We start from the raw sequence: 13926 nt of genomic DNA, 5'->3' as shown, positions 1-13926 counted from the left end.
TTAATAATTATTCATTGAACATTAATAAATGTTCATTTCCAACATACTTTGGGTTAATTTTAATTAAGCAATACAGTAATTTTTAAACAATAGTTGAGTTAAATAAAACTACCCAGCAGGTTGGGCAAACATTTAACCCTACCGCTGGGTTAAAACAACCCAGTTGCTGGGTTTGTCCATTTTCAACCCAACTTGGGTTGTTTTTAACCCAGCATTTTTTAGAGTGTATAGCCCATGTTAAACCCATCAAAAAAAGAGAATTTTTATTTATATTAATGTTTAAAAAATGAAATATTGTTGAAGAAATGTAGAAAATATAACAAATTGAAAAAATAATTAAACAATTAGGAATAGTTCCGCCCTTAGTGGGTGTGTCATCTCTAGTGCTGAGTAGAGGCAAAACGGCAAAACCACTGGAAGCCAAGCCTGCAACCTTTAGCCAAAAAGCGTAACAGCTAATGCTAATGCTCCGCCCCCGGCGGTACACAGGGAAGGAGACCAGAGGCTGTTTTTTGAATGGATGTCAATGGATGAGAGGCTTTACTATGCTGATTAAACAGCTTTTGTGAGGAAATAGCTAATCATTTAATTAATGGACAGCCTGTTCGCTAATCATCAGCATGTTTTACACTACACAATACTTTCGTTGGGTACTATATAGATTTTAGCTTGATAAAAAATTTTTTTTTTTAAACGAAGGCAGACTAGGGAATGTTGCGACTGACGTCACTGCCATTACACGATAGGCTGAGAGGTGCCACATGTGATTAAGTAAGCTGTTTTGCTTTTTCCAATGGTAAGAGATACTGACCCTCTTATCTCCCTATAATATACAATCTCTGGTAGAGGTGAATAGTCTCTCATCACGGAGTGAAGTGAAATGGCCGCTTGAGCAGTGATGCTAATCGCAGTTCTAAAGTCAAGAAAGTAAGTGAGAAATACTAGATTAATTATTGAAATGCATAGTTTGAAACATTGTTAACAGGAAAATGTTGTTTAAATAGCTAATCGCGTTTGTATTGACTCTAATGATTAACTCTGAGGTCTGAAGGTATCGCCGGCGATACCACCGTGGTTTTTTCTTATCAGTGTGAAAGAGACTCAAAATACTCCGTCAATGTTGCACATACAATTAAGAGTTATACACCATTTTAATCTGTGGAATATCTTCTTTCATTTGTGTACACTCAGAGTAAAAACAAAATGTTGTGCTCTTTGTAAAATAAAGAAAACTAACATGATGCGTGATCTCTCCTCTCCCTCTGAACGAAGTCCAATCTGATAGTTCTTAGAAAATGAACTGTAACTTAGTGAATACTAATGACAAAAAAATTGCACTTATGTCTAAAAAAACGTTAAGATGTCAGGTTTTAAAACATGTAAGTCAAATCGAAAACAAACCTTCTGTGTTTATGTAATCTGTATGAAAAGAGAGCCATGTCAGAAGTCCGTGATTCAGCTCATTATCCGCTAATGCGGCCACGCCCACGGAGCGAGCGCTATTCAGACGCAAATTCAGAGGCAATACATGCATTCATCATCTCAATCGTGTATTTATTGTCTTCAAAAGTGTTTTGAATAGCCATATTTAGCGATCTCTTGCCTCTGTTAGTTCCTTGATTGTCACATGATATTCCTCTTCTTTTACTGAGGCATTTGTGGACAAAAGGGGCAGAGCGCCCTCCGGCTGCAAGTATGAATGATGAAAACACAGTATCCAGCACTCATAGTAATGACAATAAATATAGAATAATAAATATTATCTCTGTATAGAAAATTGATATAAACACATGAGAATCCATCAATATTTCTCCAAATGTGTATGCTTTTAAGCATATTAAGAAATTATGGTCAATATAAGATTTTAAGAGTTTGAGTCTTAGATCTTTTTAATGATGTATAGTTTGTCAACTGCACATCAACATTTAGGCTCTATAATATAACAAATATAGTAGTCTATATGAAATGCCCTAGAGGTAGGAATGTTCAGACGCTTTGCATCACAGAAATACATTATATTTGAAAGTATATTAAAATAGAAAACCATTATTTGGTTAGAGACTTGAGACTTATTTTAAAAACATTATAATGGCATTATAATGTGTTCAATCTTTTGACTGGTAGTGTAATTTAACATAGGCCTATACAAAATTTTCTTCATATCATGTGCAATAATACGTGCATGCATGAGATCAGAAAAATCATGTTTTTTTTGTCCTGAGTGGACTTTAATCCTGTTATTAGCATGATCACAGAGGGTTTTTTCACAGCCTACCTGACTGAAAGGCCTCATTAATATGCAAGTCATTTCAGGTCATTATTATTCAATTCTTTTGTCTTCTCAGATGAGAATCACCCATTATACATGAGGATTCCCGCCTCCTCGCATACTGTGTTTCTTGACCAAAAGTGTCTTAGAAAATTTAAATCTCTCTATTGTTTTATATGAAGGAGTAGGAAGGATAATTTTTACTTCATTCTGAAGCAAAAACTCTAGTCTACAACCTCCAATACCTAGAAGTCTTATGAACACAGATTTAATATACTTTTTTTGGCCTTATTTCAGTGACTTAAGTTTTTTGTTTTTTCAATAACCACGCATAAACGTTATTCCTTCAAAAACACAAACATGTACATACATGTTCCTCACATATTATTGTAGCCTAGTTTGTGCTGAATACAGTGTAATGACACTTTTTCCATTAATATGTTTATGAACAAGTGAAAAAAGCACAAATGTCAGGGCATGTCAAAACTTCTCCAGGGCCCCAAAAATCCTCAGACCCCTGAGGGTTAAATGAGTTCTCTATTTCTGATCGATATCAATTTATTCTTGGTAATTGAGCTCTTGAATCACCATATTTAGTTATAATTTGTGCATTTTTCAGTCTTTTGTGGAGTCAAGTGTTCTTAAATGAGATTGTGATATGTTTTTTTTTTTGTGAAATATGTTGAAAAATGAGTTAATATGTTAATTTATCACCTAAATTAACTGTTGATTTGCTGTTTAAATGTGTTTATGTCCGTTTGCTAACTGTATGAGCATGATGAGTGTAACATAGCTCACTTTGTGTTTTTGCTAACCGGGCCCATGTGCTACCAAAGAGTACAGAACCCAAGAGGCGACACTCTGATACTTTTTGGGCAATACTACAGCCACTAGATGGCACACTGGTAGCGCTGTTGTTTTTTGTTTGTTTGGTTTTTGTTTTTTGTTTTTTGCTGTCATTTTGTTTTTTTCCAGTTGTTGTTTTTTTTTTCCCCAATGGAAACAATTTAATACAAAGAAATACAAAAGAAATACTTACCTTTTCAACTATAATTCTGTCTTCTGTCATTATTTCCCTTGTCTTGCTGCAACGCTGGCTCAAGAGCAAACGTAGTCTTCTGATCTGGTCCAAGGTATTAGAAAGTGGTTTATGCATACATTGTAGGTCACGTATGCTACACTAAACACCACATTCTCTGGCGGTCATCAGTGTACAGTGGTTTACCTGCACAACTCTCACGATCTGGCCACTGTTACACATGCAATGCAAGAGTGGATGTCTGTTTATCACAGCTGATGCACAACAAAATGCTTCACGAAAAATAAAGTGGAGTTGATGAACGAACAAGGAAGCGCTAAAAATGAACATGCAGTGCACAAGAGTAAATACAAACAAATGTTCGTTGTTAGTTGCAAACAGCACAGCAGCTCCAGACAATCAAACCCAGTGTACTCACTTTCTAGCGGCATCAAAGCAGCCTCTGCGTCTGTTTTCAGGCCTTCACACTTAGCTCTCTCCAGCGCTGAAAAGTTTTTCTTTTTTAATATATCTGCAAAAATGTCAACAATTCTGTGTTTTTCTGTCAATATGGGGTGCTGTGTGTACATTAATGAGGAAAAAAATGAACTTAAATGATTTTAGCAAATGGTTGCAATATAACAAAGAGTGAAAAATTTAAGGGGGTCTGAATACTTTCCGTACCTACTGTAGCATAAATAAAAGATTACTTATGAGCTGTGGTTAAATATCTTCAGCACATTAACCAGCAGAAGGAAACTCTAAAAGGGCGACACATTAGATGCATGTTACTGTAAGTGATCAAAAGTACTGGTACCTCATCAGGGAGTGAACGTGAAGTGAAATTCCAGTTGGAATAAGGAAGTCAACTTAAAAAAAGAGAGACACTTTATGTCAAAGGTGCTTAGCGTATCTGTTTCTGTAAACAGAAAGTGTAATTTGCTAATGTGTCAGTGAAAGAATATTAGTTTGCACATGACGAGCTGGTGAACCACACATTAATCTTAACTACACCATTGCATGCCAGAAACAACTACTTATGCCATTTTCTCAGCATCTTTGTCTGAGAAGACAACATAATGTACATTTTGTTCAATGTATCAGTAAAACTTACTGGAGGAAACAGGTTTCAACACAACCTGAAAAGCCATTGCAACACACTGAGCAGTTCATTCTAATAATGGTCTATCCAGGCTTTTGTTCATAATAATTGAATATTACCAATACTTAGGGAAAATAGAAAGAAGAAGAAGAAGCCAAAAGTGTGCACCTGATGTGGCCACTGAGCCATCTTGTGATTTGATAATATGCAACAGCTAACAACTTACTAGTGTGTGATATTATTGTGGATACCAGCACACATGGGGTTAAAGGAAATGAAATATCAGATAAAATAGCAAAGGAAGTTACTAAAAGTAAGTTCGAGTTCACAGCGAGTTGTACACAGTCTGCCATTGCTGCACTGACAAAAATGTCTCCCAAGCATTTTAGGTTTTCTGTAGCTGGATGGATTAATCCCACTGACAACCTCCCCCACTTTCTCTTGAAGCCAATATGGAAGTGACTTAAACCGCATTTCAACTGGCCACTAGGGACAGGCTCCAAAAGAGAGCAGAATTGACCCCCATGTTAAAATGGCCAACTTTACAGCAGAACAACAACAACAACAACAAAAAAACGTTTACAGCTTGTACAAATTGTGGTTTTGGTGTTTACTGCTAATTTCGCCCTTCATGACAACTCTGAGGGGGGTGATTTTTTTTTTTATAACTCATCCATTTAAATTATATTAAGCCTTAAAGTTCTGCATAGTTAAGGGCGTGGTCATTTGAGTGACAGGTGCTGTCTGTGAGCTGTTTCTTTACCTCAGCTAATTCCAGCCGCTGAAGTTGACGTCTCTGCCATGTTTGTGCTTTTTTCAGGATTATTTTATACAATGATAAAATAATAATATATACAGTTATATAATAATATGGCTTGCAGAGTTAATAGTCGAGACTTCAGACAGATGTGCGTCTGTGTAGATTTGCACCCATGCGGAAGTTAAACAGAACACACGTTGTTGGATCGTGGCATTTTTGGCTAAAAGTTTTGTTTGTGAGATTTACTACAATGACAATGGCGGGAGGATATAAAATTCAGACAGCACTGCTTGGATATTATAACTAAAACTGCTGAATTGTGAAAAATTATACTTTGGACGTGGGCTCATTTGTTTGTGAGATATTATATATACTATCATATGGTTTTACAACATAAACGCTGCTCAGATCGCATAATTTCTTTAAAGGTGCCCTAGAACGTTTTTTTTTTAAAAGATATAATATAAATCTAAGGTGTCCCCTGAATGTGTGAAGTTTCAGCTCAAAATACCCCATAGATTTTTTTAATTCATTTTTTTACCTGCCTATTTTGGGGCATCATTATAAATGAGCCGATTCAGGGTGTGTGGCCCTTTAAATCTCGTGCTCCACGCCCCAAGAGCTCGCGCTTGCCTTACACAACATAAAAAAAGTTCAAACAGCTAATATAACCCACAAAATGGATCTTTACAAAGTGTTTGTCATGCAGCATGTCTAATCGCGTAAGTACAGTGTTTATTTGGATGTTTACATTTGATTCTGAATGAGTTTGATAGTGCTCCGTGGCTAATGGCTAATGCTACACTGTTGGAGAGATTTATAAAGAATGAAGTTGTGTTTATGCATTATACAGACTGCAAGCGTTTAAAAATGAAAATGTGATGGCTCTTGTCTCCGTGAATACAGTAAGAAACGATGGTAACTTTAACCATATTTAACAGTACACTAGCAACATGCTAACGAAACATTTAGAAAGGCAATTTACAAATATCACTAAAAATATCATGATATCATGGATCATGTCAGTTATTATTGCTCCATCTGCCATTTTTTGCTATAGTCCTTGCTTGCTCACCTAGTCTGATGATTCAGCTGTGCACATCCAGACGTGTAATCCCTTTCATAATGTTGGGAACATGAGCTGGCATATGCAAATATTGGGGGAGTACACCCCGACAGTTACGTAACAGTCAGTATTATGTTGAGATTCGCCTGTTCTTTGGAGGTCTTTTAAACAAATGAGATTTATATAAGAAGGAGGAAACAATGGAGTTTGAGACTCACTGTATATCTTTTCCATGTACTGAGCTCTTGTTATTCAACTATGCCGAGGTAAATTCAATTTTTGAATCTAGGGCACCTTTAAGAATGATGATGGAGAGCAGATCATTCAGAAGAAATGCGATGCAAACAATGGTCAGAATATAATTATTTCATGGATTTAACGCTTTTGTGGACAATAATACTGTTTTTTTGTTTTTCAATGGATGGACATTTTTGCCACGGATTGGATTCATCTCACGATCACTATTTCATTATAAAGAAAGTCCCGTTAGATTTTTCGTGTTATCATCACCCGACACAAATTACAATTAGTACTGGAGCATCTATATCGTAAAAAAAGACACCATAGATTCACAGTAAACCTTTAGAACTGTCTAATGATATATCTTATGTTTTTTAATATTTTAGATAGTATCTAAGATAGATAGATAGCTCGTTTGCCTGCAAACATGATCACGTCGAGCTAGGTGGGGGTGGTTTCAGCCCGCCTCATTGCCCATATTCAGTTATCCGGGAGTGACGAGCGGTGATGCGCTGCAAAAATGGCAGCGGCCTCATTTTCACTTCAAAAATGCTCTTCAGATATCTACGGGTGACATCACCAGTGTTGCCAGACGTACGATAATTATCGTATTTGTACGATAATTTTGACCTCTGTACGATGTACGATCAATAATGAAAAAAATCCCATAATGTACGATAATTTCAGTATTTTGTGACACTTCAAATGATGGTCCTTATAATCGGTTCATTGATCTAGCTGTGTGGATCCTCTACATCATGGTTGTAAGGAGAACGTGAACTTTGTTACGCATGTCTTCCATCTCATCTCATGTTACATCTTCTCGGCCAATAATCGTGGAGAATGACTCTCTCTCACGAGCACAAGTTAACGTTCCTGCCGCGGCGCTTAGGTCAGTTGTTTCTCACTAAGGTACGCCAAATTATTTATGTATTGTGGTAATTTGCAGGTCATGTCAAAAAGTTGTTGGTCTATAGATAAAGCTGTATTCTGTACATTTGACTCGTCATGTCACCTTTATTTATTTATACAGCGCTTTTTACAATGCAGATTGTGTCAAAGTATAGCTTTACAGAGATAAAGGGAACATCATTTTGGTTGTACAGCAGCTAAAATAGTGTGATTGTCCAGCTTAAGTTAGTTCAGTATTGATTCTTTCCGTTATAAAAATCATTAGTTATTAATTTAGTTCATTTACCTATACTAAAAAGTCATGTACGATAATTTTCTTCCAAATACGATAATTTTGAGCTTCTGGTACGATAATTGGACATTTCCAATCTGGCAACACTGGACATCACGGACCATATTTTTTTTACAGTCTATGAATAATCCACATAGCGTGCTCCATTTACTGCTGAAATCTGCTTTGTGAACGAATGTCAATACAAAGGGACAATACAAAACAGAGGTTGAGCTAAAAAGTTGTTACTCAAGCATAGATCAGTACAAACCGTACACTGTACATCACTGTTCGTGATCCAGCCTCCAGAGTGATACTGGATACGGTAGAAATGAAGGTGAGAGCACTTTATTACAGTTCATATGAGTTGTTTTACGGATATAAAGTTTACCAGTTCATGAAGCACCACCCGAAAAGGCAAGGTCTTTATATTTGTTTACTGTTAGTTTTTTCTGTGTACTTCGCTATGTATGTTGATGATAATGCAAGGGAGAGAGAAAGAGAGAGAGAGAGAGAGAGAGTTTATGGATAATAATTTAATGCACACTTGCAATGTTTTTTAAGCTCTTACAGTGATTTTCTAGAGTGAAAACAGACGCTTCATCTTTTGTGTGAAGTACAATGAACGTCATAAAATCCATCTGTAAGGTTTTGGCCATCATTCGGTGGAGGTCCAGTACAACAGGCATGTACTAACATAGTGGAAGAAGACAATATAAGTTATAACCGTAATTAAACTAAACTATACCTGTTCTATCTCCATACAGCATATATTTGCAGTTTTCCGACTGACTCCTGACCATAGCTCCTGACACCAGAGAATCAGCTCTTGAAGCTCCACCGTCTTAGACAGAGAGCAGCAGCTCATTTGCATTTAAAGGGCACACACTGAAACAGCGAGTTTTTGCTCAACCACAAAAAGTGGCAATTTTAACATGCTATAAAAAATGTTGAGCTAAAACTTCACGTACACACTCTGGGGACATCAGAGACTTATTTTACATCCTGTGAAATGGGGCATAATAGGTCCCCTTTAAAGGAAAGTGGGAGAAATGAGGTACACACAAAGGAATAGGAGAGACAAGATAATATCGCGGCTTATAAGTTTGGATACACTGGACTTAATGGAACACTGTTCAAAATAGGTAAACATAACACAGGGAATTGTGATTTCTGTGGGCAGAAAGAGACAGTAGAACATGTTATGATATGTTGTCAGAAATATGAAAGAGAAAGAAGACATTTGATCCTAAATTTAGGACAGATGAAAATATGTTTTGATTTAAAAGATCTTCTGTGAAAAAGTCAAAATATTACAATTTATTGTTTCAATATCTTAGAGAATCTAATTTAAGTTAAAGACATTCTGGTCCACATTCCATACAAGTTGGAGGTGGTAATGCACCAATACATTGTTTGCCAACCGCCTAAATAAACCCTAGAAGAAGATGAACTTGAGGGTGAAAAAAACAACAACAACGCACAATAAATCACCTGTTTATTATAAGCATGTGCAGCAGTTTTTTCCCCCATAAGTCGTGATTCCATTTTTTATGATTGGATCAAAATTATATCTACAACCAGAGGCGCAACTGCACATTTGCTGAGGTCAGTCATGGCACATTTGCCACCATTGCACATTACAAACAACACATTGTTAAAAAAAGCAACAATAAAGCAACAATTAAAAGCAACAATACAATCAATACATGCCAAAAAATTACACAACTTCAATAAAATTTAAAAAAAAAAAACTGATGAAAACCCTATAACACTTGTGATGTTCCCAGTCAAAAATGACTGGCCTGCAAAAAATTGCTTATAAATCTCTCGTTATGCTACCTTATCACCAAATACTGAATTCAATTATTTTGTCAGTTTGTTTTCTTTCAATTAGGACAAGTTTTGTATTCATTTTTGGGACTGATCGATTGTAGGCCTTAATATCTGAGATTATGTAACTTTTTGAGTGAAAAAAAAAAGTTTTATTTGTGGATACTTTTCTCAATTTGACATAAAATATGAGAAAAAAAATGCACAGTTTAGCACACTAATGTGCTTTAATGTTTAACCAGAAAATTAAATGCTCTTATTTTGTACAAAATGGCACAAAGTCACACTTGATGTGTTTCCAGTCAATCAATCCATGCCAAAAATTGCATAATTTCATTAAAAAAGTTGTGTTGAAAAACTACAAAAACTATACCTATAACTACCTATAACACTTGTGATGTTCCCAGTCAAAAATTTTACCTATTTTACCTATTTTTTTTTTCTTGTAACGCAAGTAACATAATTTTATTGACATCAGTAACTGTAATCAAATTACATACATTTTAAATGTAATGCGTTACACTACTGCGTTATCAGGAAAAGTAATTAGACTACAGTAACGCGTAACACGTTATACCCAACTCTGGTCATAGACTTATTAAAGTAATTTTGGAGAGTGAGGGGTTGACATTGATAGGCTAATAAAATTCTTTTTTTTTCACTCATTTAAAATGCTAAACCTAAGTGAAATGAAAATGTTCTCTTTCACAATTTAACAAATAACATTTAATTATTTTTAAAAGTTTTATTAAAGGTGCCCTAGAACCAGTTTTTACAAGATGTAATATAAGTCTAAGGTGTCCCCTGAATGTGTCTGTGAAGTCTCAGCTCAAAATACCCCATAGATTTTTTTAAATTATTTTTTTAACTGCCTATTTTGGGGGATCATTAACTATGCACCGATTCAGGCTGCGACCCCTTTAAATCACGTGCTCCACAGAGCTCCCAATTGCACATGTCACAGAGCTGTGGTCAAAAGTGCACCAACTGAGAGACACGAATAAGTAACTCTGTGTGTGAAATAAGGAAGTCCCTTTCTCTCTTCATTCTCAGAAGCCTCAGTCTGTTGTCTAAACATCTGGACATGAACATCTTTCAAGAGTCCTGCTGCTCCATTTTAGGAGTTCTCCTGGTTTTCTTTCTCCAGGGTGAGTACCTTGAGAAACATCTCAGTTAAAGTCTCAACAGGCTGTATTTTTTTTTTTTTTTAATTTAGACATATTTAGTTAAGCCTATTTAATAAACAGAAACATAGTTACATTTAATTTATTTAAAGGTACTATGTCATATGACACATATAAACCTATGCATATACATATCTGAAACCAAGAGGATTTTTTCAGATGCATGTTAATTCCCATTTGTATTTGATGTATATAGGAAATTAACATGCATCTGAAAAACTCCTCTTGGTTCCAAATATGCATCTTGGTTTCATATATGTATATGCATAGGTTTATATGTGTCATATGATATAGTACCTTAAAATAAATGAAATATGTAAATATGTTTCAGTTTATTAAATAGGCCTGTGTAATTAAATGTGTTTAATGGAATGCATTTTTTAAAAAAGTGATTTTATTTACTTTTTTAAACTTTCATAAAACTATTGTTTTCAGGCTGCTAAGAGAATCTGTGTATCATTCGTTCAGTCATTTTTTGATTTAATATTGAAAGTAGAAAAATGTGAAAATGGCTCTAGTCTTCCTCAGCTGCAGTTGTATGGATTCTTAACATGTTTATTGCAACTACATTTAATAGTTTTCTCACCAAACAACCAGACTAACGAATGGCTCGACACAAACTGTACCGAGACTATGGGCTTTCTTCTGTGTATAAGTTCACCTATGGCTACGCGCGGTGTGTCAGAGAAATGGGTACAGCCTGACTGTGCTGTGGTGCCATTCTCAAGAAGATAAGAGTGAATTAGTGAGAAGTGTGAGAGGGTCTTTGGTGATAAACTCACAACTCAAAAGCTGTGAGGTTCTTTTGATGGTTCATTTATTTGTCACCCTTATCTGTTCCCTTCTTCGCATTTGTTCTGCTGATGATGTTGTCAAAATGGTGTTTAATTAATCTTATTTTTAATGTGAAAAATATGACATGATTTTATAATAATAGGCTATGTAACCAAAGTTGTTTGTTGTGTATTGTAGGGTCATGTACTAATCCATATGTTGAGGTGCACAAAGCTGTCGGAGACTCGCTGGCTTTAATTGCTGATTACCCAAAAGAAGATCTTGAAGTACGCTGGAAATATAATGAGAATGACTTAGCTGAGTATGAAACAAATAAGATCAAAAAGCTGAATTCTCAATTTTACAAAAGGTTAGAGATGAATGAGGACAATATTAGTATAACAGCGAAAGACCTGAAACTTCAGGATTCTGGAATCTTCTCTATTGTTGCAAAAACAAGCTCTGTTCAATATCCAACAAAATTAATTCAGCTACATGTTCATGGTGAGTTTAATTACTTGATTTATCCTGTCAATGCTGTTATGATGTAAATCGCAAATTCTAAAATAACACACAGTCAAGAACTGGAGTTAAATAAATCCATAATAATTCAAGTTAAATAGTTCCTTTATGAAGAAAACATGTTAATATAGAAATTAACATTTGCATATTATTCTCCTACAGATCTTATCAGAGATGTACAGATCGAGTCCAGTAATTCCTGGTTGCCGTCAAAAAACATCTGCATGTTTCATCTTCAGTGTCAGGCATCCGGCGATCCGAATCCCTCCTACAGCTGGAGCGGTGATCTGGTCAAGACCGGACCGAACCTGAATATCAACCTCCGTCTAGCAGAGAGCGCTACACTCAACTGCACCGCCAACAACACCGTCAGCGTCAAGCATACTACTAAGACTGTAGTGTGTAGAGGGAAAAATGAGTATTCAAGGTTCTGTGTAAAAATGTAGAATTCTTAAATTCTCTAAGGATTATATAATGTTATATTTTAAAATAAAGACCTTTAAGATAATTTTTTGCCTAGCGATCATTATTGTATTAAAGTCGGCATGAAATCAAAATTGACCTGATTTACTTTGTTAGTGCATATTACTAGTCTTGTGGTGAACAATTAATCTGTGCAAGTTAAAGGTGCTAAAGAGGATGTTTTGTTTTATACATTTTTGCAATATTACTTGAAAGTGTCTTTACTAACTGATAAAAGACTATTTATTAGGTGCACTGAAAGTAATATTATTAATATACATCATCTGTGCACGAGGTAGGGCCTTAAAAACATCAGCCAATCGTTTATGCGATCATCGCGTAAACGATTGGCCCTCTGGCTTGTCAATCACTGCCGTAACGTTCCTTGTGAGAGACGAGCGCGGCTGCGCGCTCCAGTAACTTTCCACACTTCACAGGTGCCGCATGCAGTGTTTTTGTCAGGAGACAGGAGTAACAACTGCAGATTATGAGTTACCTGCGGTGAGTCCGACATAATGAATCCAAAAAACACAACACAGCGAATGCCGGTGTTAAACACTCGTGTTCCAATACTCGTGCACGAGTTTTGGGAGGCGTTCCTTTGAAATGAGCTGTGAAGGAGGGGGGCTGTTCTTACGCATGCGCTCATTTCAAAAACTCAGTAACAGTCTTTGGATTCTCAGTTGACGAAAAAATCCTCTCTATCACCTTTAATACACAGAAAAAAATTGTTTGTTGTGGTAATCTTTAATCAAAATCTGAAAAGTTATTTCTGGTCTGGAATGGCGTTCCTTCCCAGATGACGTCAGTTTGACGGCTTGGGTTGAAATCGCTTAAACCACTCCCCTCCAACCGTAGTCTGCTATGAGCGAGAGATGGAGAGGAGTAAAACCCTGCCCTCTATTCAATATTCCGTTTCACTTGGAAATACGTCACAACACTGGAGAAAAGTCATTTGCAACTTCCGGTTCACGGGGCCTTTAAAAAGAAAAAAAAGGTTGATGTCGGGGTGCTGGGCACAGTGTCTCCTCAGTCTTTCCTATTTTTCTTGCTTTCTTTTTTTGCATGTATGAATTCTTCCTTATTCTAACATAGAGAGGATGGGCAGTTAAAACAATAAATAATGCTTTTTCTGATACATATCCTCCTTAAGAGGCCTTGTATTGGGTGTAACACCCATATATTGTGAGGCCTTAAGGCCTGTTCACACCAAGGACGATAATTATACAGATAACGATAAAGATATAGTTATAAAAATCGTTCTCAGTATCGTTGTCAATATTTAAGAATAGCAGAGTTCACACCACAGCTATAACGATAACGACACAGAGAAATGACATCATTGGAATCACTTTCAGCATGATTTTATCCAGCTGATGAACGAGAAAAACATCGACAGCCAATCAGAAGCCATTCTGCTGTAATGAGCTGGAGCATTTAAAGTTACAGACAAGCATCACATGTTAGCATAGTATGTTGTTTTTGACACCTCAAAAATCCTGTCTGTAAAATC

At 36.0% G+C, this 13926-nt stretch overlaps 1 protein-coding gene across 1 annotated transcript; it reads left to right on the top strand.

Annotated features, from left to right (window-relative positions):
* The first annotated feature begins 7011 nt into the window (after window positions 1-7011).
* LOC125265291 lies at window positions 7012-12473 on the top strand. The gene is made up of 4 exons (XM_048185414.1): window positions 7012-7367; window positions 10525-10619; window positions 11628-11933; window positions 12114-12473. The coding sequence occupies exons 2-4, from the start codon at window positions 10556-10558 to the stop codon at window positions 12395-12397; spliced, it is 654 nt and encodes a 217-aa protein (XP_048041371.1). The 5' UTR covers window positions 7012-7367; window positions 10525-10555; the 3' UTR covers window positions 12398-12473.
* Window positions 12474-13926: the final 1453 nt, after the last annotated feature.

The sequence above is a fragment of the Megalobrama amblycephala genome, linkage group LG3 (genome assembly GCF_018812025.1).
Source record: "Megalobrama amblycephala isolate DHTTF-2021 linkage group LG3, ASM1881202v1, whole genome shotgun sequence".
Taxonomy (NCBI): domain Eukaryota; kingdom Metazoa; phylum Chordata; class Actinopteri; order Cypriniformes; family Xenocyprididae; genus Megalobrama; species Megalobrama amblycephala.
The sequence above is the reverse complement of the archived record's forward strand: the minus strand, read 5'-3'. Positions and strand labels throughout refer to the sequence as shown.